General features: G+C 43.8%; 2 protein-coding genes across 2 annotated transcripts in view; both read right to left on the bottom strand.

Moving 5' to 3' along the window:
* The window catches only part of PKD2 (polycystin 2, transient receptor potential cation channel), a 28320-nt gene extending 16251 nt beyond the window's left edge, over positions 1–12069 (bottom strand). Inside the window, 6 exon segments of the mRNA XM_050896122.1 lie at positions 285–509; positions 1256–1506; positions 1863–1996; positions 4951–5064; positions 11653–11766; positions 11769–12069. Of these exon segments, the coding sequence (XP_050752079.1) occupies positions 285–509; positions 1256–1506; positions 1863–1996; positions 4951–5064; positions 11653–11766; positions 11769–12069 (1139 nt within the window).
* A 538-nt stretch (positions 12070–12607) lies between these two features.
* SPP1 (secreted phosphoprotein 1) lies at positions 12608–17094 on the bottom strand. Its single transcript, XM_050896269.1, has 7 exons — positions 17038–17094; positions 15718–15784; positions 15562–15612; positions 14546–14650; positions 14350–14394; positions 13829–14083; positions 12608–13349 (listed from the first exon to the last, which is right to left on the bottom strand). Exons 2-7 carry the CDS (start codon positions 15769–15771, stop codon positions 12942–12944), a joined length of 918 nt encoding a protein of 305 aa, XP_050752226.1. The 5' UTR covers positions 15772–15784; positions 17038–17094; the 3' UTR covers positions 12608–12941.
* Between the last annotated feature and the right edge of the window lie 8075 nt (positions 17095–25169).

Here is a 25169-nt window from a genome sequence, read left to right as displayed (position 1 = left end):
TCGTATATCCACGTCTTTAATAAGCCAACTCACTAGAGAAGTCGCCTGCAAACTGCACCCAAGCCATTGCGGCATCAGGAAAGTCAGAACTGCCTCCAGTTGGTGAGCTTAGCCAACATGTGGAGTCCCACTTCTTAGAGAGGGAGGCATGCCACTGCAGTTGTCTGTCTCCTTTATACAAAACATACGCTTACCCATGTCCTCAAAACAAAGCAGTCACAAGAAAATGCCAAGTCTACAACCCACACTGTGCAATTTGAACACTGTTGTGGTTCTGTTTATACCTGACAACGCAGAATAGGTTGATGTTTGCATTGTAGACGGAGAAATCGATGAAAGCTGCTCTGGTTCCTCTGTCCAGCCACAGGTTCTTCTTAAGGCTAGCAATCTGCACAGCTGTCACTTCTCTGGTCCTTGAGAGGTCTTGGTAATAACCAGCCCCACTGTACGTGGCAATCAAGCCCCAGTGGCTGCTCCCATTCAAATCCTTCTCACTGGTGTACGTCCAACTAGTTCAGAAGTAAGTGAAACAAAGCATATTAGTCTTTCCACTTTCAACTTACAATTAACAAAACAGACACCAACAAAACCTGACCAAAAAAACGTATCAGTTACTTAAAGCTGCTTTCATTTAAGAGGTACTTGTAGAAAGTTTTGATGTACCCTGGAGAAAGAGCTCACAAAGTTCCTTTGACTAACACAACAAAATTAAGATAGAAAGATGGGTCACAAGTATATTAATTGTGAAAAGAGAACACATCAATCCACTCACACAGAACTTCTGTCCTCAGGGAAAGAAAGAAAATTGGCATTTACATAGTTACATTCCACCTCCAAAATGTTTTACAGTTCAACTCACACATCATCCTCCTAGAGAGGCAGTGCTATTCCCATTTTTAGCCAGGGAAGACAACTCAGTGAAACCCACTGCAGTAATACAATCTGGAATTACAGAACAGGTGCTTATCAGTTGCAGCACTGCACTCACACCACAGCATCTCTCCCATACATAACAGCTACCAATGGCACAATGACAGCACCTAAACTCAAGTGGATCAAGAGCACAGTCCCCTCCAAGTTCGGCAAGATTTCTCCACGAGCAGAACTGGCAGCTGCTCTGGATTTACCTGGCTTTACAGACAGAACATACAGCAAACACAGAGTTGCCTCTGCCAAATGACTTATTGTGTAATTCAGCATAACCCAGGTCAGAAAAAAAAAAAAAAAAGTATGTGCCTATAGGAATACTACGTACGCTGTTCCATTTCGAAGTCCAAAAGGAGCAGTATCTTCATTAGCTACAGAATAGACATCATAGCAGTCTTTGATTTCATCCTTTAAATCTTCAGGTATTGAGCACGAACCATTTCTCACTTTCAGCTGCCGAATGCGAGGCACCCCTAGGAGCAGGTTCTCATAATAAATGAAGCTTTTGTTTTCTGCCATGGTTTTGTTGTTGTACCACATCTCCCAGTAAAGACCATCCAACAAAGGGCCTTCTGTGAACTGGGGAGGAAGACAGAATTTTAGTTTGCATGTTGCCAGCACTGTTTTTACAGATCGTCATTCCATGGATGTGTTAGAATCGGGGCTGATCATTCTTCTGACATAAGGCCTTACTGTTACCTGTCCTCCAAAGACATTGCACAACCTTGCCCTACCCTGCCCCACTAGCATTACCTGGGTTTTAACTTTCACATATTAAAGGCCTACTCTGTTCCATAGCTTTGACATTGTGCACATAGATCTTCATGCACAACCCCTACCGCATTAGAAAAAAGATCCTGCAGGTTAAATTTACAGGCCATGAGAGGACAAGCAAATCACAGCAACAGAGATATAAAAAATTGTTTTTAGATTACCTTCCAGAAGTCATCCATTGTGGACAAAGTTTTGAAATCAGTTTTCTCCATTTTTGATACAGGTGTTTCCAGGAAGAGCTGTGACATAACCCTTGTGTAATAGTACATACTGGAACTCACTGTCCCATAAGTCACTGCAAAAGATTTGGTAAGGAGTGAGAGGTAAAGGGGTGGGGGAAAAAGAAGAGAAAAAAAGAAAAAAAAAAAAAGAAGGGGGGAAGAGTACTTTGCTTGTTTTGTTTTGAATATATCAGGTTGTATTTGTATAGATTTTGCACTGAAAAGTTTAAGCTTCCGAACAAAACAAAACCTACACCAAGCAGCGTTTATCTATCAACTGTGATTAAAATACAAAAAGCAGTGAAGAATAGACTGATCAATTAGTTTAAAATACTCAGTTCTCCTTCCCACACCTCATTCTATTATTAATGCTTCTACAAAAGCTAACTTCAAGAAAAACAAAGGCATGATTCAGCAGCCTGAAGAGAGGCAGCTAGTGCCTTTTTAGGTGACTTGTGCTATCCAAGGCATCCATAGAGAGCTGGCACGGATGGCACAAGACCTCAGGAGAACTATGCCCTGCTTGAGCAGATAATGACGGTCAACCAGGATATCGCAGGGCACTGTGAATGACATTAGCCACGTATCGTTAGACAACGAAACTCCACCCAAGACGTGCAGTGCTTCTAAGAGAATCTCCCCACAGAAAATAAATGACTGCGTGTTACTTCTTTTCCTCACACTGGGCTAAGCATTTGGCTGAGGACCACAGAGCATAAATTATAAAATGACGTACAAAGCCAAGACGGCTTGAAAGAACAGTCTCTGGCACTGATACTGTTACTGCCTACAAATACTTAAAAACATTTTATGGCCAAAACTCAGAGGAGCCTGAAAGATTAAGTCTACACTGAACAATCTCCACCAGTTTTGACAATTTTATAAAAATATTTTATCACAGGGAAGAAAATGCATTTTCTTTAGCAACCGGAGAACAAGAACTATTTTTAATAGACTTCTGTGGCACATGGAATGTACCACATGACTCCGCAATACCTGAATTCTCTCTAAATACGTACTCTTAAAAATACAGGAGTACAGGAAACGTCCATAGCATTCAGCCTGGACTGAAAAGCTCTCTCCTAAGGCATGCCAAGCCACAGACCAGTCTGTCCCATAGTTATTGCTTACCGGTAAAATTAAAAAGGATAGTACTTAAAAAAATACTAATGAGTTATCAATATCTGTAGATATTTAACACACTATACTTTTCCTTTATTCTGTTACCAAAAAGTCTTTTTCTGTAGCAAAACAAATTGTTAACAGCCTGCAGTCAAACTTTTCCCTCTGAAACCAATTTCACTTTATTTTGATTCAGGTCCCTCACTGCTACACGTCTCCTGGTGGTACAGCATACCAGCCACAAGCAGTCTTGCACTACTTTGTCCATAAACCTGCACTAAGCATTCCTAAAGGACTCAGGAAGGAAAAAAAACATGATATTTAGTATATAACCATGCTTGCAGTACAACACCAAAACAGTTGTGTCAATGTTATAAAGTTTGGGGTTTTGGGGCTTTTTTAGTAATTCTTCTCCAGACAAGCAAGGCAGACTTGCTCTCAGAGCCAGTCCACCAACATAGTTTTGCATTTTCTTTTTCACTCCAAGATTCTCTCTCACAAAAAATAAAAACATCGTCTTGTTCTATTACAACTGATCATAAACGACAACTTAAGTGTCACTGACATTTCAGGCTTTTACAACAGAACTGCCCACACTGAAATCTGGACGCCTGAAACATACTGGCCTGAAACATACTGGCTTTTCAAAGATACACTAACTTAATGCATACAGATTTTGTTGTTTTTCTCCCTAGTAACCAAATAAAATATCTATTTCACAACTCCATAGTAAGTTCTATTTTGCATTGTCTTGCTAAATTTTATGCAAATATATGAACATGCCTTGTTTTGACTATTAACTGAAAAAACCCTAGAAATCTTGAAATAGAACTGTATAAGGGTTTCAAGTTCCCAAGGCCAGAAAAGAAGACCGCTCTCAGAACCATTACATTATACCAGCCACAACCGTTCACGGTGCTGTGTGAGGCCTGTGATAAACATCCTGTACTATCTGTGCTCCAGCATCACTAAGGTTCTTCACCCTGAGAAAAGAACAGCAAACTCAGTTCGGGCTGCTTTCTTAAACTCCACTTGGGTCCAGGAATATTGCTGTGTATGATGCTGGACATCCATCAAGCTCCTCACTTCTGTACTACATCTGTATTTAGTAGAATCTGCTAATATTATCTTCAGTGTTGATTCTAGAGCACCTACCTCAAAGCAGTCACCTACTTAAAAGCCAAATAAAATAAATAAATAATAAAATAATAATAAAAAAAAAGAGTAGGTTGAATGTTACTCTGTTCTGCATTCTACAGTGTTACGATACTTCATATGATACATATGTCTACTTCATAGACAACAAAACAAATGACACACTTAAATCATGGAAGTCTCCAGCTGTGATTCATACACACTTGAGTACATATAGGCTGCAGATGCGTTTAAAACGCCCAGCATCATGCAAACACAGATTATCAGATATTTCTAAGTAGCTAGCATTATCTCTGCCTTTCCAGCTACTATCACGAACTTTTACTCTTAGAATGATCTGCACATAAGCTTGGTGATAAATTTGAAACTCGGTGATTTCATTCAATTTTTTTGTCCTAGATGACTAACTCCTACTCTTCACATTTAACAGTTCTGTTCAGTGATTTCAAATGCATAGCAGAAGCATTACACTGCAATGTGATACTATGTTAAAAAAATGCTCCCAAAAACAAAGAATATTATCATTCTGCTTAAAGGTTCAAAACTTGTTAAGGCACAGAAAGTTGCAGTATTTTCCATCTCAAGCAACAATCCATGCACAGAAACAAGAGAAAGATTTAATTCCAAATATTTACCTACACACCTGCCCATTAATTCTTCTCCTACATCACTGAAACAACCTTCATTCTGGAATCACAGATAGCAAGCAGATAGTACAGAACTGGATGCGTTAGTGCTGAACGATACTTACGGACACATAAGACCACAAGGAAAATCGTGTATGTAACCAACTCCCGTAAAACACTTTTCAGATATCGCTCTCTGCTGGTGTTGCTTTCTTCCATGAGTCTTGTCCCCCACAGACCTTAAAAGGAAAACATATATAATAATGTACACAGATGTCTGACACTAGATACACAAATGACATAAGTCAAGTTGTTTTGAAAGTTTAACCTATGTCATGTCTGCTGCAGGTTCTTCTATGGATTTTAAACTGATCTAAGTTCAAGCAAGAACAACTTCTTCCGTAGGCTGAATGGGGCCCAAGGCGTATTACCTATTCATGAGATACCATAATAATTTAGTAACAGCTCAGCAGAACTCTAACAGAATCTGCTGAAGATTTGCGAGAAGTGCTGTCACTTAAACCCACATGGTATGAAAACAGATACAAGTACACAAAGACACACACAGATAGCCATCCTTCAAGAAATGAAGTGCAGTGTTTTGTGGTTTTTTTTTTTTTTAAATATGAAAAGCATTGTTAGATGAATGAAAATGCACGTTCAGTATTGAACCTTTATTAGTAGTCTTAAACTAACTTTCTACCTGAAAGGAGGATACGTCAGTCAAACGTATTTTTAAAGAAAACAAATCGTAACATTCCTCTCCCAAACAGGCAAGGCATGTCCAACAGAGACACAGCAGGGATCTTGGTGAGTATTTCTACTTGACTTCTTTCCCTACACAACAGAGAGTTATCACTGAAACATTAGTAGCGGCCTAAATGAGCAACCGCTGTCTAGCTGTCAAATTGGGCAACTGCATTAGCTGAACTATTTCCGCCTGTTACTAGCTTCATATTATACTTGACATTCTCAAGAAGACAGTGTAAGAGAAGTTATTGAACTTTGGTGATTCCTTCCAAAAGGGTAACAGAAAAGCAAAAGGATTTAACTGGAGTCTCTAAAACAAACAACCATCTGAGAACAGAAAGCAGTTAGTAATCACCATACTTATTTCCTGTGCCTAGTACAAAACAGAAAAAAAGCTGGGAACAGCTGCTGATGCTCAGACCAGAACTGCTACCTTCAAGGAACTTCTCTTCATTTAAGCCTAAATAAAGCAAGGCGATTTGACCTTAGTTTGTGGTGGGAGAGGAAGCATATAAAAATAAAAATTCACCCTTGCAGAAGCGCACCAAACTTCCACCCTTTTCCTTTTCAGGTATTTTAAACGGCCAACCTTTTAAAACATTTACGTTCTCAGTAGATGGAAATGAAGTAACCTCAAACTCCCCAGGAAAAAATCTTGGATCCTTCAAACATACCACAGTAATTTGAAGTCAAATGGAACAGCAAAAAGGGATAGCCAAAACACATAAAGCTGACAATGAAGCAAGAGTTCAGTTGCTTTGCAACCACTGCTGTAAGACTAAGACGGACAAAGGGCTAATCTGCCTGCTGCAGAACTTCATTTGCTAACAAAGAGATGGGAATAAGGAAGCTCTTCCCTCTACCTGCAAATACGAGGTGTATTCAGAAAAAAATATGTTAGATGTTTTTAGAAGTCTTTCAGCTACCGTATTTTTAAGTTGTGACCTAACCACAAAGTCAACCAGGAAACTTCTCTTGCATAGGCACAGCAAACACCAATTGCTGTTCACACTCCTTAATTAGTAACTTACAACCTTCACTAGTGTCAGCCCCCAAAACAAGAGAGGTTTTTCAAAGCTGTTCTTTAAGGCTAAGTCTGAAAATTTACAGATAAAGACTGTAACTTTACTACACAGAATGCCAAATCCTCACCATTAGGTCATTCTTGAAGACAGAAACACAAAACCAAGAACATTTACAGAGCCACTAATAATAAAGAACAAATTCAGCCTCTAACACAGCACTATGTTGCACTAGCAACCCTCATAATAAAGGCAGGAAAACATTACGGAAGAGAGGAAGAAAAGGCTGGAACAGCCAGTGAGCTAAGCTGGCGAGAGAGCCGCGTCCCGGCTGTCAGCACATTACTCACCAATAAGAAATGTGGCGAGCAGAAAGCTTGCAAGCTCAAATTCTGTCGTATTAGAATATTGTTAGGAGTCAATCAAAGAACAGAAAGCTACACGTGAAGAAAAAAAAACAAAACAAACAAACCAGCACCAGAGATCATACAATGATCTTGTGTTAAATGAACTCTGGATTTGCCTGTCAGTGAGCTTGAAGCTTTCATTAGTTGCCACATTTTTAGAAGATACATACATTATTCCCCTTCTTGCCTTATTAGAATACTGTTTTAGATGCATCAAGAATAGTGGCAGTAAGCAGTGCTGGATTTAAGTTGACATCTACTGCAAGCACCAAAAACATTTCATTTCTAGCCTCGATTAATCATTTTCAGTTCATTCCTTATACAAATTTGCTATTCATCAACTTTTTGACAGAATCTATGTACTCTTTCATTTATCAAAATCTGCAACTAACAATTCTCTCATATTCATTCTGTAGCCCAAACAGCTTACCCAAAGAGTATACGAACTCGGAAGAGTTGTCAAAAAATAATGATCAAATGCAAATAAAAAAAATAGATGAAATTTCATCTTACAATAAAAAGTCTAGCTTGTTAGGTAATACAGGAAATTAAAATCTTTCTGTTTACACATATATAAAGTGTTATATACATATATATATACACGTAATATATATAAATGTATATGTACTTACATATACACATATACCTACCTAGTCATAAAGCCAAGTTTATAAGGTACAGAATGCATATAGAGTAATTCAGATTTATGTAAAAGTCTGAAGTTCTGAAAGTGCTCAAGCCAAGAAACATATCACTAACTAATCTGCCTACATAGAAATTCAGATGCTGGGGAAAGAACGGGGCTGGGGGAGGAAAGTGACCCTCAAGCAAAGATGCTTTGTCCTAAAACAACAACAAAACACAGTCTCACAATCCTTAGTTCACATTCCTTACTAAGGTACAATCGGAGCCTGTACTAGTTCAACTCAGTAAAAATGTCATGATGCATTCTTCCTGAAAGTAAAAATTAATGAGTGACTGGAAATGGTATTTGATACTTCCATTTAACAATAACTAAGAAAACCTTTCAAGAAATGCCCCACGTATGCTCCTTAGGAGACACGCATGAAGACACAGTAGCACTGGGTGACCAAGTATAGCTCTGAGGGGCAGATTACCTTTCCAGCCTGGCTCTGGAAATGGACTTTGCTCTTACCCATCAAAATTTTGATTACTTTCTCCTTAACAGAGTTGAATAGTCTCCTCTCCTCTCAGCATCTGGGATGTTTGCTGAAGAGATCTGAAAAACTAGAGGGACTAAAGCTACTTCACAGAGACTCACATTAGAACCTGAAAAGAATCCACAAAGAAAAGAACATAAAATACAGACAGTCCGAAGTAGCTGACTTTCTACTCACATAGTAACTCCTGTTACAGTCTCCCCAATAGTTGCAATTACCAAAATCCCATTACCTTAAATCCTCTCTGCATTTTTACTTCACAACTGACAGCAAGAAAAGTGTAAGCTGTTATTCAATATCCTTCAGTTGATGAGTGGCAACTTGTTTAGCCATGGTAACACTATCACTTTTGATATCCAAAGGATTAATCCCTCTTGTTGAATTCTGTCTAGTGAAATGGAATTGCATTAAATAAATCTATGCTAACTTTCCTCTAGTCATCTTGAAATAAAACTGAGTACCGAGTGTGCCCATTTTCCAATCTTCAAAGATCCTCACGGTTATCCATGAAATGTCAAAAGAACTACCAAGTGGTCTTTCTAGTATTAAAACCTCAGTTATCCTTCAAGTGCCTTTTATTAATTTCAGGCTTGAAATCAGCCCTTTCGCTGTGTAGCCTGCAGCAATCACATTCTTCAGAGAAGGTTAGCTACCTATGCAGCAGGGAAGTACAGCACCCTGCAGTACCTCCACAGCACGGAAGTCACACCTAGCCATTTATTGTGCCTATGAATTAATAGCAACTTTCTCATGAAAGAGCCAGAAAAGGACCTGCCTACTACAGTAACTTTAGCTACACTTGCCTATGAACACAAAATGTACACAGGTCAGAAATCAACAGAAACTGTGGATAGTAACCACAGGGATAAATCCACTCCGAACATTCCTAGAACATGAAACAAAGTCTTTTCATTTTACAGCTAAAAATAGAATACTACCAGTGTATACTGACCGTCTCAAACAGCAAGAGGCAGCTTGGTCCACAGCCATTATTGAAAATATTTCTTTTTGTTTTCTTGCACTGCAAGAACGTGTAACTTTGCACCATTGCACACTTGATTAATACAGCATATTAATACTTGATTGCACACAGCGCACACTTGATTAACAGGCTCACACCCAGTAGTGTAAAGAGAACCACACCAGTCGAAAGGATGCATAAAGTTACCACGTCAAAGGTGGTCCTCATCTTTCAGCCAGAAAGCAGAAATTAAAAGTTCAAGCTACAGACGTGCATCAGCTCCCAAACTGGTTATTCGAGCCCAAGATACATTGCTTTTAGGCAGGAGGACAGGCAAGGGATCTATCTATCAGAGCAGAGCCAGAATACCTTCTCTGGCAACATCTGCCTGATGCTGTGGAAGGCTCAGCTGCACTCATTCTGCCCAGCACAGCAGACAGCTTCACCAAAAGCTAATTCCTCTTGGTTCTGCTGCTTGCTCAGCTGAACAAGGTGAAAATACATATCTAGGCTTAAAAACAAAAAAAAACTGCTAGAAAAAAGCATACTAAAAATAAGCAACCTTCCTCCACCCAAAACCAACCCTAAGCTGTAGATGCAGATGAACTATAGATGATTCAACAAAGCATTTTACCAAGCCTTTGTTAGAATGATATCTCAGCAGGCGGGGGAGGGGAAAGTCTGTCTGATGGACCTTCTTTCGATCTGCGAATACTCTGACCTTATACAAATCACATGTTATTAAGCTCTGCCTCCAGGTTCAAAATGGCTCAGAAACCAGCACCAAAATCGGTCCTAGTGTGAATAATTTGTTTTGAGTATTACTGCAGAAACCATGACGGAGATGAAACAGTAGCAACTTATGCCAGGTCATTACGAAGTCACTCTCACACTCACCTCATGTTCAAACACCACTATTTTTCACCACAGTTAAAAGTATATACAGGAGGTTCCTTCTTGGCAACAACTGGTACGAAGGGAACATCTGAACAGTCTACTTAGACAGGAATATTTATAAAAGGACTTCACTTTCTCCACGTGAAGGAGCTCCTTTCCTAGGCATTTACGTATCTCAGTGACAGACTAAACTAAACACACCACTGAAGACTCCAAACAGAGCAGTGCCAGTTCATGCATAACACTTAATTATCATTGATATTTTTTCCTGGCCATTCTGGTCTCTTGTTATGAAGTGACTTAGTTCATTGAACACTCTCCCAATAAAATCTGCTGAAAAGAAAACATGCTCTATTCCATAATCTCTGCAAGTCTGACTTGCATCCAAGTAAAACACTGCAATGATCAAGAAGGATTTATTTTGGTGCAAGACAGCTGAAGTCAGAGAAATCATTATAGCAAATCATTTTTGAATGCACATGAAAATCAAAGTGAAGACATACAGGACATACAATAGCCTAATTTACAAGTCCCTGCTTAAAATCAAGTTCATTTTGACACCTCTGCTGATGCTGTGCCAGCCAGTAACAGTACTACTACTTCAGAAAATTCACATTTTAGAAGAAACCTTATTTTCTAAATATGGTTTACTTTTCCTGCAGCTTTACAAAGATTTTGTCTGACACTTAAACAAATCTTATGTTTAAAATCCTCACGATTTGATGCTGACATTTTAAGCTTCTCTGAAAAGGAAGGGGGGGGGTTCTCACATGTGCTCTCACAACCTTGAATCCAAAGAACTCCCCATCCACCGTTTTCTCTGCTGTGTCAAATCAACCCTGTACAGGGCCAGCTCAGCACAGAGTTAATGCAGTAAGCGCAGAACAACCCTCCAAATGCTCATTTGATGTGCTCCCACTTATGCTTCAAACTATGTCCCTGGTCACCAGCTATGTATCAACAGGCAGCTCTCAACGATCGAGGGCAGCTCCAAGGCATGGCACAATATTGCAGAGAAGCAAAAATGAATAAAACACCCTCCCAACAACCCCACTCTAAGCACATATGCCATCCTAACCACCTCTTTTATAGGACAGAGGATGCTGAAAAAGAAAGACAAGTATTCTGCTCCAACTCTCCAAAGACCTGGTGTTGGGTCAGAAAAGCCACATGTATCCAAAAACTACTCTGGAGAGTCTCTTACACTGAAAGCAGCCAGGACTAAGACCTGGGGGGCAGAGAGCTCTATGCTCCAGAGGAAAGGAAGGAGAGAGGTGTGCGTGCATTGTGTGTGCTGGGGGGGCATAACCAGGACAGAGATCAGAATACGGATGTGCATGAAGAGGTAGGGACACAGACAGGGGCAAGCACGGATGGACAGACGGGAGATGGGAAAAGAACACGGGTAGAGGAAAAAGAGGACAGGTAGCAAAGGGGTGGGTGGAAGAACAGGCAAAAGGGACTACGAACAACTCATAAACGTTCCTCTCGGCGACAGTCTGCAGGAAAAGGCAGCCGAGCTACAGGAGCCGAGCTAGACTCGGAGCCCCGCTCCGGCAGGAGGGGCCAGGGCAGGGGAGGGGAGGGGAGGGGGGGCAGGGGCTCTCACCTCGCAGTCGCCGCGCCAGGCGCTTGGCCCAGGCCGCGCGGTGGGGTGCGGCGCCGTCGGGCTGCACCTGGTGGCGGCTCGGCACCTCCGCCCCGCCGCGCCCCGCGGGGGCCGCCGCTGCCGCCGCCCGCCCCCGCCGCCGCCGCCCTGACCCGCCGCGCCGCTGCCCAACGACGACGAAGCGCCGGCCGCGGGGCTGCCCCACTCCACGTCCATCTCCAGCACCGGCCCTGCCGCCGCCGCCGCCGCCGCCCCCTCCTCCTCGGGCTCGAAGCCCGGGTTGTCCCGGCTCCAGGCCTGCCGCGAGCAGGCGGAGAGCGGCGGCGACGGCGGGCAGGAGCCGGCCCGCGCCGCCTCGCCCAGCCGCTCCAGCTCCAGCTGCTCCCGCCCGCGCCGGCAGCCCCCACGGCCCGCCATCAGCCCGCCGCCGCCGCCGCCGCCGCCGCCGCCGCCGCCGCCGCCGCCGCCGCCGCCGCCCGGGGCGGGGCGCCGCCGCCTCCGCCCCTTCCCCGCCCCCCGGCGCCGGCCCGGAAAGCCCGGGGCACGGAGGGAGATGTAGTTGCCCTGCCTCCCAGCGGGAGCGGCGGCCGGGGCCTCCCTCCTTCCCCGTGCCCTTAGAGAGGGGCGCGGCCGCTGGGGCGCTTGCCTCCTTCCCGCCCCCCCCTCCCGCAAGGCTTGAAGCCCCGAGCGGAGCCGTGAGGCGGGAAGCCCCGGGGCGTCTCTGTGGTAGCGGCGCAGGGGCCGGCGCCGGGTATTTCAGGCCAGCTCGCGGCTCACCTTCGGTAAAGGCAGAAGGAGGCCCCGCGGAGGGGTTTTATCCACTTAATAAATTGTGGGAGAACAGCTATTTCACATAATTTTAAGAAGGAGAGGTATTAAAGCTCCTCACGCAGCCAGAAAGCTCCTCCCTGCCCCAGCCCAGCAAACAGTAATGCAGCCCACACGTACAGGGTTTTGTGTTTTTATTTAAATCCAGTTACAGCAAAATACAGGCTGGCAGTACGGAGAGCAGCATGGCAGAGAGGTAACGCTCACTCGGTACGTCCAACAGCATTCATCTCGCTTCCCCGTGCCTCTGCTGACTGCATCCTGCGAGGCCGGCGCGACGTGCAGTGCGAAGGGCTGGCACTGCTGGCGGCCGAGGGGAGGCCACTGGGTAAAGAAGATGCCCCAAACCTGAAAAGTCACCATGCGCTCTACATTTACAAACAGTTACCCGAAATGACACTACTCCTCCCTCCCCTTAGGTAGGAATTGAAAAAGAAGGGCAATGTTACGTTTGTCTCCCTTTAAAGGGTGACTTCGTTATTTTCAATGCTGTGATGATCTTGAGCATCCTCGGCACTCTCCAACGTTTGATTGCTCTTATCGTCGGGGATCTCAGCTGAAACGTGGACCTGGCTCTCCCTGCTTTCCATGCTCTGGTGGCTATCCCCTCTGACACCAGCCTTGCTATCATCTCCTTCCACCTCATGGCTATCAAATTTCTGCCGGCTGTCATTTTCCATGCTCCGGTCACGCTGCTTGCTGTCCAGCTCACTGCTGTCCTGCCTGTGGCTCTTGTCAGCCCATTCCCCACTGATGGCATGCTTCCCCAGGGAGTGGCGGGCAGCAGGATCCTCCCGGGAGGGCCTCAGTTGCTGGCTGTCTGCATCCAGGGCACTCTCATCCTCCTCGGTGGCATCATACACAATGAGCTGTGTTAGAGAGCAAAACAAGAAAGAGCCGCTGTCACTCCTGGGGAACTGATCTGTCAACAAGTGCTGCTGTACTGCACCAAAGCAAGCTGCATAGGCTGTGGGGACACTCAAAGCCTGCATGATACATCTCTGCCTGGAGCCACTGTGGTCTTTTATTGAGTTACACGAACCTTTCACATTACAAGAAACTCAGGTTTGATCCTGGCCTCAGATTTCATGTGTGCAAGTACATCATGACAGGGCAAATTGCAGTATTGCATAGCTTGCAGCAACAGGCTACACTCCTGCCTACACATCGACAGCCATCAATAAACCCTGATTTGGGGTATCCAGAGAAAGGAAATACATTCCTTCACTTATGCCTACTGTCCCCTCACCAATCCTTTTCAAAACTGACTCCCATAAAATAACATGTCCATTTTCAAGTTCACTACTCTTTTCCAAAAACCTGGGTACCACTGCTCAGCACTATTTACCTTTTTTGGAGCTTTGCGGAGTTTGCTAGACTTCACCACTGTGGCTTTTGCTCTCACCCTGTAGGCCACACTGTCGCCTCTGCCGGCGTTGTCTCCCCGGGTGAAAGGGAAAGTAGGGAAGGGTACAGTTACTGGAATGTCTGTGGGAAAACTTGTGACAACCTCATCGGATTCATCCGTGTCATTGGAATCATTATCATCGTCGTCGTCATCATCCACATCTTCATGGCTCTTGCTTGACACATCAGGAAAGTGCTGGAAAACATTTATTATGCATCAGGCAAATGAACATATATATGAGATGTGCAGGCTGGTATCTGTCCTGCTTACCCAGGGCTTATGCACTGTTGAGGAGTTACATGCACAAATTGCTCTGAATTCGCCTCACCCTGCCTGAAGCTTTGTTTTATTTAGGGAGAGATGTTACCACAAGAACCACATTTGATTGAGGAGAATGAGTGCTGCTACACACTGGCTGCCCTGCAGCACTCAATTGACATTTTGCTGTTCAAAACACTTACCGGTTGTACTGGGACATCCATGCTTTCTTCTGAAGAGTAAAGAGTCTGAAAACAGGATAAAACTCACTATTAGCACACAAAGGCATATACAGTAGAGCTGATCGGCACGTTGACTATTCTTTAAGCACTTAATCCTAACTTGCAAATCTTGGCATTGAAAGATGCTCTGCTTTCTCTTCCAGTTAGTTGCCCATACCTGCTGAGGTGATGCCAGGTCATTCTGTGGGTGCTGCAGACTCTCCCAAGACTGAGATTTCACGTGATGGTGGTGATATCTGTGTGAGTGATGGCCCCTGGGGTCCTTCAAGAGAAAACAAAAAGTGGGGGGGGGGTTTAATACACAAAGGAGCATACAGGAGCAGGCAAAGCTGCCTGCATTACGACCTCCGTTTTCAGGCAGATGTGGCATCTGCAATACATACTCCTTTTGTACAGCATGTGTCCTCAGCAATTCATTGCAGTAGGAAGAGGACTCAGAACAAGCCGTGATCCCAGATGAACATTATACCCAAACAATCTCATACAGAAGATGTGCCTCTCGCACTGGCAGAGCCCAGGGAATTTCAGATCAGTTCCCCAGCTCGTTTTTGTTGAGTGAAGTTTGGACTTATATCTAACGACCATTGTTTCTGTTAATTCTCAGGTCTTTTTCCCAAGAGTGATTTATCTCCCACATCATGAAGACTCTAAACTAAATGCAGTAGCTGATTCTCAGAGCAAAGAATTGATTTTACATGTGTAGTAGCTGGTGATGGAGTATAAATCAAATAGCTATATACAAGACTAATACAGTTCACTCACACCACTCCAAAAAATCATGGGAATTGGATTAAAGTGCTCTTCCAACACCAAATATTGTCATCTGATCCACACTAATGAATGTAGGTTATAGTAGTTGTGCCATCCTACAATCCTTTTCTCTTTTTAACTGACAGCTTACACATTTTTCATTTAGAAAAAAGGTTTCCAGTGCTAGTCCGGAGATAAAACTAACGAAAGTCCACAACCAGGACGCCTAACATGGCAAAAGTCTACTGATGTCAGTGGCTCTCTGCTTTGGCTACCTGAGAAACTGGCTCATAACAGCCAGGTGAGGACATGTTCTGCAAGCAGCTACAATCATAAAACAAGTATCAGACAATGTGTATTAGAGAAAAAAAAATCAAAAAGGATTTATTAAAGAAAATGAATAGAAAGACAAAAGAAGCTTACGTATTTTTCTTCGGAGCTGGCAGAAATGGCATGCTGCTTGGATTTATTCACCTTGAAGGGAGAAAAGAGAAAAAGCATTTGCCAGTATTAATTTCGTGCTAGAAATGCAAAGAAAATACACAAGTGATTGCTGATATGCATTTGTGATTTACTCACTGGCCATGCAGCGGTGATGCTGATAAGGCATAAACACAGAACTGCCACCTTCATTGTGATGTTTTACCTAGAAAATATTTTGGAACAGTGAGTCAACACGGTAAAATACCACAAAAATGCCATAGGCTTTTTCTTTCTCCTGGTGTACTTCAGTGTGCCGAGACCAGCTCTCCGCTAAGGATTCAACCTGCCCATGCCAATCTTTTTCCTCTGTCCTCCATCATCACCCCACACCCAGCTGGTTTTGTAATGACTTAGCAACTCAAAAGCTACAAGAATTTTAAAACCAGGTGCTGAGAAGTGCTGAGCAGTGGTGAGAGTAGCCACACTGAGAAGGCGAGCAGACTCCTTCTGTCATCTACTGACTTGCACTGGCAAAAGAAAAGCTTTGTGAAAAACAAACTGCTATAAAGATCAGCTTTAGTTTATCTTCTTTCATTTAACATCATTTTGTCAGAAGAGACAGGACAAGAGAAACTCAGCTTAGGTCCTCTTTTCAGTTATTTTAAAACTAGTTTTCAGGGTTATTAACTGGAGTCACTGTAAGTAATGAACATAAACTGCTTTTATTGATAGACCTTTACTTCCCCCTCCAGAAGCTTGAACAGAATAACCTGTGTTTCCAAGCAAGAGATGAAGTGAAATAGCTGCTCACATTGCAGTTTTAGCTATTTAATAAATGAGTGATTCCTGCTAAAATTGGGAGAGTGCTGAGCTACAGTAAACTTTGGTGCTGACAGACCAATTCCCAGGATAAGGAACATCCCTGAGAAATTAAACTGATTTACTGATGAACAAGAGGCATTTAAAACTTTAGGAAATCATTGCAGGAAAGAAAGGCTACTAAGGGCACATTTAAAATACATTAGTAAGGCTGGCCCTGAGACAGGACACTCTATTAGAGGTATTGCAATTTCAAGAGTTACACAGAGAAGGGTGTGTGTCCCATCCATTCAGTAGTGTGCAGCACAAACTGCAAGCCTGCCAGGAGAAACAGGGACGCTGTCAGGCAGTGGTTACACGAGGGAGGAAGCTTCCTTTTTCAAGTACCATCTTTGAGTTTCCAGCACTTGATTCAGTGGCAGGGTTTCAGTAACGTCCTCCCGACATCTATCAGCACACAAGTTTAAAATTATGATTATGTATAATACCTTACATCGCTAAAGCAACCTTGCTCCTATAAAAGCACACCTTTTTCCACAGAGAAACATCAAACATCCCTGTCCAGTGAAACAGTTTTCAAAGATCTCCTGCCCAATGCTTCGTTGACTAAAGCTGCAGACAGAATGGCACATGTCAGGTAAAAAAGCAAAAAATTACCTTTTCTGGTGCTGGAGGAGTCAGCTGCGACAAGAGTGCTCTTAGTGATCCCAGCAGTAGCTCCAGCCAGTTGGCTCCTAGCAGCTCTGGCTTTCTCCCCTCATCCCCTGACTGCCTGACATCTCCAACCTCGGGGAATTTAAACCCTGTCCCAGGCACAGCCACCAATCCCCGTGTGGCGGAAAAAGATGAGGTCATGAGGCTCCTGGCCACCGTCCTGCCCACGTTCTCCTACGCTTCCTCTTTGGCTTTGTGGCTTTTGAAGCAAACAAAAGCTACTCTATGGTTAAAACATTACTTATGGGCAAGATCATTAACCAGCAGGTCTGTTGAATGCACAGCATTTGGTATCATGTAGGAGGACTTCAGGGCACGTCTGTCCTCCTTTTGTGAAAAGGCAAAGCCCAGTTTCCCAGAAACCTTTCATGCCCTGTTCTGTAGGGGGTAAGAATATGTGATGTGTGCAGGAAGAAAGAGATCTGAACATAAAACTCCCCAAAAAGGTGTTAATGCTTCCACAAAGTTATAGATTTGCTCTCCAGGGTATACATGTGGCAACGGGAATTGCAAAGACAAGGTGCAGAATATGGCCTTTTGCCTTTTTGGTCTGATCTGGGTCAAAAAAAAAAAAAAAAAATTACTGTGTTTCAATAGGCATTCTGCATCCAGAAACTTGTTTGTAAAGGTGTACAAGAGCCACTGATAGTCTAATTAAAAAGGGTTTGTGCACCATTATCAGAAATTCTCCCTCCTTTTCTATTCATTTGTATCCCTTCTGGGTCCTTTCTAGTTTCATCCACTCTCTCAGGTGGTTCAGTTGAGTCACCTGCTACAGCTGTCTGCTGCACCAAACCTGCTCCAGAAACCTTTTCAGGGACCAGATGCCAGATATTTTTCAAGCTAAAAAAAAGAAAAAGGAAAAAAAAAGCAGCTGTAGCTCCAGTATGAGGAGCGCCATGACTAGCACTGGGAAGCAAGGGACATCATGCGATGAAATTCCATGTCTGCTACGGAGCAGTGCATCGGCCCTGCTGATGGGCAACAGATGTATTCTGGCAGCACCTTGCTTGGATGGCCATAGCTTTGGATAGATTCTGCCTCATCTGCGATGTGCTGTAAGACTCTCAGACCCTCTTCCATTTGGTATTTCTTTAAAATGACAATGAGGTGTCATTCAAGCACAGGAGAACAGCCCTTTTAGAAGGCAGAGTATTTATAACTGTTTCAAAGCAGTTATCTTTCTCCTCATTTCTGATACCCAGCTAATGTTTGATGTGTCCTTAGTCAAGCAGCAACGAAATAGACACCTTGTTGTCCCAGCTCATGTTACCAGTTATCCTGTGCTCACTAACACTTCTGTGGCATGTTTAGAAACACCATGAGAAACATACCGAAGTTAGCTCAGCAACTGCCCATCACATCATCACGCAGACCTATCTAATTATATTTTTGAGCTGAGATCAGCAACAGCTAGAAGTTTAACTTAGTCTGCTTAATAGAGTATTCTAATATCCTAGGAGGAGAATTGGATAAAAAGATAGTATATCATTAACAGTTCTGCATGTCCATAAACCCACATATGCATCCACCTGAATGAGGACTATCCTAGCTTTTGTTTTTGGAGCTATGTGATCATTATTATTTACTAACTCAGGAAAGACTTTTCAAGCAAAAAAGCCTTCAGTAACTAGGATTAGTGATCCAGCGTGATGATCTGCAGATTTAGATAGCTTCTATCATCTCCCATCATATCTGCAGCTCAGTGCTTCTGGAAACCAGATGGTTTACTGAAGCCCTTGAATGCAGATGCAGGACTCGATCTGTAAGTGGGTGCTATTTAGAAATTTTGGGTTGAGCATTATGTAGTAGCTGATACACCTAGATTATAATACATCACTATTACTTAATAAATAGGACTGCTTCAAAAGGCCACTGTTATTGACTCCAGGGAACCCCAAACGAGGCCCTTAGGTAGCCGAGTACCTTTGATCCCAAACACCGATACAAATGAACAGTGCAACTTGCAGCTCCCCTGTCCAGTAAGAAAAACCTGCTTCCATCTGACAGAGCAAGAAACTGAGACAGAGAAGCTCGGTGGCTCACACCACTGAATGGGGGACTGGGTATGCTGGGTGCTGCTCTCCGGTCCACACACTGGATCAAATTTTAAGCCTGCAAAAACCTACTTTCTCTACCAATCATTCATCAAGAGAAACGGAACTGAAAAACAACATTATACTGAAAGATCCCCTAGAGCTGTTGTCTGGCCAAAACAAGAACCTTCCAGCACCTGCAATCTGCATAATGGCATATTACTGTCTATCAGACTTTCAGAAAAATATGTGTTATGTCAGGACTTGTAAACAACCTGGTTCACCAAGTTCAGCAGCAGTTACCAGTCATGCTGATGGAGAAGCCCGGAGCCATTAGAAACACAGCCTTCCTGCAGTTTGTTAAAGACCTTCCTGTACAGGTCAGTTATCACTGTGGCTTTTCAAGGCAAATGTTTTGCGAATACCTGGAACACTTGGCTCCCAGCGGAGACGCTATGTGACCCCCAGGGAGTTGTTTCTGGCAAACTGGTATTTGCAGCGTGCTGGGAGACGGCAGCATTTCTGAATACCATTGCCAAAGCTATATGGTTGATTTTGTAAGAACTAAGGAACAACAGTGATGTTTTGCAGTAATCCAGAAGCAGGACGTGAAGCGACAGTTATTACTAAATGGCTTCATTTTATGCAAGATCAGCCAGTACAGAGCTGTAGTAAATTTAGCACTCGTCTCATGCCTGTCATTATGTGGTTATTCATCCTGTAAATCATTTCATCTAGCTGAGAAATCCTTTGCCTTGGTAGGAGGTAGCGCTTCTCGTCCTCTCAGAGATAAGGAACAAGCAGGCAAAAAGGGGGGAACTTTCGCCATTTTCACTTTCCACATCACAATGCCTAATTCTGGAGAGAGCACTTGGCTGGCGGTGGCACAGCAGAAGCAACTTGCTCGAATTTGTACAAGTGGGAGGGTACATGATTTCAGCTTTCAAGAGCTGTCAGGGTCTGTGTGGAGCACGACCATGACAGGCTGTAATTTTTTGCACTTAGGTGACATTTTCTACTTGGCTATCCTGTCAAACAAAGCTTTTGACCACAATTTCTTCCATCTTAGGCTGCGTTAGGAACATGTGGTTAGGCTGCCATTTCGTGTCATCGAGAAGCGCTATCAGTGCCTCCTTGTGCAATCTGACACGTACCTAAGATCCTGAGCTGAGACATCAGCACGATGCCCAGCAATATCTCTGGCCAGCGTGGGAAATCCCAGCCTGCCTCAAGTGACCTGTAATGCCCAATCTTTCAGGAGAGCTGGCTTTTGTTTAGATTTGTTCACCAAAAAACGGGTCTTGGGGGAGAGCAGAGCAGCATCTTCTAGGTGGGAAAGACTAATACTGGGAGAGAGAGATTAATTTCTTCAGCAGCATTAAGAATGCTATCAAGTAAAAGCCCCAAGAACCCCCAGCTTGGCAGTGTTCTTAGAAACAACTGTTTTGCAACTAGAACGTCCCAAAGAAAAGCAGACTTAGTAAGTGGTTTCTGTGAGAAAAAGATGAAAAGCAAAACTTTCTCGCATTGCTACCATAAAATACTCCTGAAAAGTACCTTCGAAACTCAGCATGTCAGCCAGTATAATGTATCCCCAAAAGCCCTTAAATTTTCCCAATTAAAGCTTCAAAAGTGGGGAAAAGCTTACATTCAGCAGTTGGTAGGCTTCAAAAAACCTTCTATCTCTTAAATAGACTATACAGACCACCACAGCATTTGAGTCGAGGCCTAGGAGAGTACTTGGTATGCAGAAGTGATACAGGTGTCAGATCTGTTCAATAAAGAAATTACAACAGAAATTTGCTCCTTAATATGTGAGCAGGGCACCCCGATAATGCATGCTGCGCAGCACAACTGTGTATCTTTTGCTTTGCACCACTTAGAGCGTTTCCAAAAGAGAGCAGCAATCAAGCAAGCAGCAACAAGTTTCTCCCAAGCAAAACCTCTTGTGGAGTAACAGGGCAGTTCAGAACAATGTGGGGTCCAGTCTTCCTGCCACTTGCAATGCAGCTCAGATGCCTTGTTGGCAAGAAGAGCTCTATTTAACCCTCATGCAGGCAATAAAGGGGGTTATGGTATCTTACTTTCCCAGAGTTGATCCTAGCCGTTCCTGGGGCGGGTGCAGAACTAGGCACAACACCAACCTAGAGCTGCAGTAGGTGATTAACCGGGACAGAACAGAGACTTTCCGGGAAACAGCCCCACCGAGAGCGGCCAGCGTATTAGAAAGTGCCAGTGTTTGACAGATAGCACAGTCTTTTGGTCTGTCCTTATTTCCCTCTGCATAAAGAGAGCTTGTCACTGACTTCTGAGACTAGTTGCTACCTGTTCACATTTTCAAATGCCTTTTTAGGAACAGCTTTGGAAACTGAAGAAAAAAATAAATATTTGAGAAACTGCCATACAGCTGTGGCCCACAAATCCTGGAGGCTGAACAGCCTCAGTCAGATCCCAGCTTTCACAGAGCTGAGTGGCTGCTCCTACTACAGCATAAATACAGTCCAGCTGTCTGTAGCTTCCTAAAATGGAGCCCTACTGATGTTTCCTCCCTTACTTTTACAGCCAGCTAGAAAAACCAAATTTTCCGGATCTTTTTTTCCTGTTGAAATTCATGTATTTTAATACTGAAGTCCATGGAGCAGCAGCAGCAGGAGGAATTAAACCAGCAGAGAAACATTATGTTATTTTCAGGTCATCGTAGTTACCAGTGTGAAGAGCAAAACAGCAGATACTCCAGTGCTGGTTTTGTGGCTGTTTCAGCTCTGAATTGACAGAAAAAGAATTGCATTTGTTTCAATTGGAAAATTTAATAAACACAGTAATAGTCTGAACTACTATTAGAAACAAAAGCAACCGGTGAAAGTATATATGATGTACAAGATGTTTTCATGACTGTGCCATTTTGTGATGTATGTAACCCTCAAAAAGCAATTGCTTGAGAAGAGGAGGATGAGACTTTCAGCATCTCAATGGGAGCTGAGCTCAATCCGCTCTCTTAAGATGTTGTCTCTGAAGCCTGAACACTGCTGCAGAGATAACGCTCCAGGGTGAAGGAAAGCACGCAAGGTGCATGTGCTTAAATCCTCTATATGCTCATAAGAAAGTAACCATCAGTTTGCCAGCTCAGGGCTCACAGTCTGAGTACTGAGGGGAATTTGATGGTAGGAAATAGCTTCACAGAAGATTGCTTTTTGGACAAGATGGCAAAAACTTTGTGACAAGTTGTTTCCCTCTCTCTCCCCCTGCTATCTCAGTTCCCTGTTTCCTACCCTACTGCAAAATTTTCTCCTCCCAGTGAGAAAGGACACTAATGGAAACCTCTGAATATGCAGAATGGGCATGGAAAGAACAGCATCTTCTTGCTCTGCATTGTGAAACTGTTGGAAAGTCACAAGATGCCTCTTCCATCTAGGGCAGGGACTTTCGGCAGGGCACCACAGGAATGATTCTGCACACCCAACACCCCTCTGCTTGCATCTTCACTAAACTCCACTGGCAAAGCATGAAGAGCCACCCCCTCACTGCAAGAAAGAGAACAGATTACAGCACAGCACGACAGAGAAGAGGTGGACAGGGAAGATAATGGGCCAACTCCTCATCCGCAGTCACCCACGCACTGCTTCTATGCGTAACTGAGATGAGCACTGCAACCCTATACTGCATGACAGAGGGAGAGTCCTAGCTGTGCCCTGGTAATCCTTATCACACAGCAGCCTCGGTTTTGCATTCCACATATACCATGTTGAGCTCACGTCATGTTTCCACACACAACCACGCAAGGCTCACAGCATGAGGAGCAGAGAGTCCAAAAAAGTTTGCTACCAATCCCAGAGACAAACTTTTTACAAGGCACACTTTCTGAGTGCCTCCTGGAAGGGGCCAGCGCAAAACAGATAATTTGGAGAGGTGCCGGGCATTACGCAACGCAGGATTGCAGCCTGCATATCTGTGGTTATCTGTACACAAAGCATCTTTTCTGCAGCTTGCCCTGACTTTTCTATCTCTAGAAGGTCTGGGGAAGGTGAAGCATGTGCGGGACTGCTAGCACGGGTTGTGACCCTGTCAGTAAACCTGACCTCAGACTCAGGCTGGGCTACACACCAGAAACCCTTCGGATTTCACGTGGCTTCAGGTTTTGTTGTGAGCAGTTTTCTTAACTCTCAGTCTAGGGCTGCTGTGGTCTGAGGTGGGACAGATGCAGAACTGAGTCAGTGTGAAAGCAAACATCTCCCAGGCACTGTGCACCAGGGTGTGGAGCCCCTGCCGGTGGAGTGGGAGGAAAAACCCATCTGTGGGCCTGATGAAGGGAAATTAAAGAGTTGGGGATTGGATTTGGGGAGGAAGTTGTTTGGCCGAGAAGCTGATTTGATTTTGTGGGGGAACCAAAAACCAGCAGGCTAGGGTCAAGGCTTCTGCCATCTCGACTGAGTCACCGAGAGATTCCCCACAGCTTCCTCAAGCTTGGAGGTGATGAGGCTGTTTTCCCTCGAAGCCCATCCAGGCAGGAGCTCTGCAGGAACCAGGCTTCACTGCAGCAATGGATCATTTTGGTTCTAGCTGGGAAAGCTGGGACATCTCCTGCATGTCAGGATACTTAATCTTAATTGGTATTGGGGTAGCCACCTCTTGTACAACAAGCAGTCAATGAACATCACTCAGACCCAGCAATTTCTCCTTGTGTTTTGCATATTAAAATTGTATTAATCCTTTCAATTTTAAAAAATTGGGGGTTTTTTTGGATGGAATGGGAAGTAGTAACTCACACCTGATAGATATTACCATCAGCAAGTCAAAGGAGATGTTAATTTTCTTAATTGTATAATTTTTCAAGTAAATAGGATAAATTGATATACTGAATAGTTCAGATGATGGGTAATACAAGTGTCTGGGAAAAAGTATAAAGGTTTCTTTTCATTAGAAAGGTACCTCCCCCCCCCCTTGTTCAGTCAGTTTTCTTTTCCTTCCTGGCCTCCCTTTTAGCAGGACTGGAATGCAAAAATATTTTGTTTTGGAAAGTACCTCTGTACTGAACTGGCAGCTCCTGTATGCGGGGCAGGTGCCCTTACTCCCCAGATTTGTCACCTCCTGGACTGGCCAGTCCCTGACCCTGCCCAACACCAAGGACCAGGAGCCCACCAGCCTGCGATACGAGGGAACTGCGCAGAGGCACACTGAGCTTGGCTAGCCAGGAGGACAGACAGCCTGCTAGGTATGGGAGCACAGCAGCACAAACAGTTTTGGCAAGCCCCCTCTCTCCTTCCTTGCTTACCAGCTCTCTTTGGAAGGGAGGTGCTTTTTTGGAAATACACAGTTGAGAGATAATCACATCCAGATTTAGGAAATAACATTTTGCACATAATTCATACTGGCTACCTAGACAGATTATTGGTTGACCACGTAGCTATAAATTTGGCAGAATAAATGGCAAACTGTGGTTGGCATATGTGTGCAAAGCAGGAAGCAAACTGCAGCTATACATTAACTAGAGGAAAGGAAAGCCTAAGAAACTGGGTTAATGAGCAGGCTCTGAAGAAAACAGTAAGAAGGGGCAGCTGACGAGGCAACAAACTCTTGAGGAGCATACGCAGCATCAGGGCTCTTTGCATTAGGAGGAACATTACTAGTCAATAAATAACAAGCCAGAACTGCTGTTTTGCTCACTGAGTCTTGTTTATCACAAAGAAGTCAAATGACTTCTCCTCACCCATGGAAAATGTGAACACAGAGGATGACAAGCAATTTTGGGAAGCAACATCCGTTCTGTATGGAGAAACTTGATCTGCTATACCCAAAATAACTGATGTTGAAACACAGACTAAATCTCATCTAAGCAATTGATTAGACAAAATGAGGAAGCACAACTGCTTGTTGGAGCTGTGTTGGTCTCACCTCAAGCAGCAGGGCAGTAACAGGGCAGAGACACATGGGCTGAGCCAGACTGGAAATCACAGATCTAAGGAGGCAGGTTGTCAACAGATAACTCTGTGCCCTCAGCAGGCTGCTGAAAAGCATTTATTATGGCACCCGGTCCCTGAAGGA

The sequence above is a fragment of the Gymnogyps californianus genome, chromosome 4 (assembly GCF_018139145.2).
Source record: "Gymnogyps californianus isolate 813 chromosome 4, ASM1813914v2, whole genome shotgun sequence".
NCBI classification, from domain to species: domain Eukaryota; kingdom Metazoa; phylum Chordata; class Aves; order Accipitriformes; family Cathartidae; genus Gymnogyps; species Gymnogyps californianus.
The sequence above is the reverse complement of the archived record's forward strand: the minus strand, read 5'-3'. Positions and strand labels throughout refer to the sequence as shown.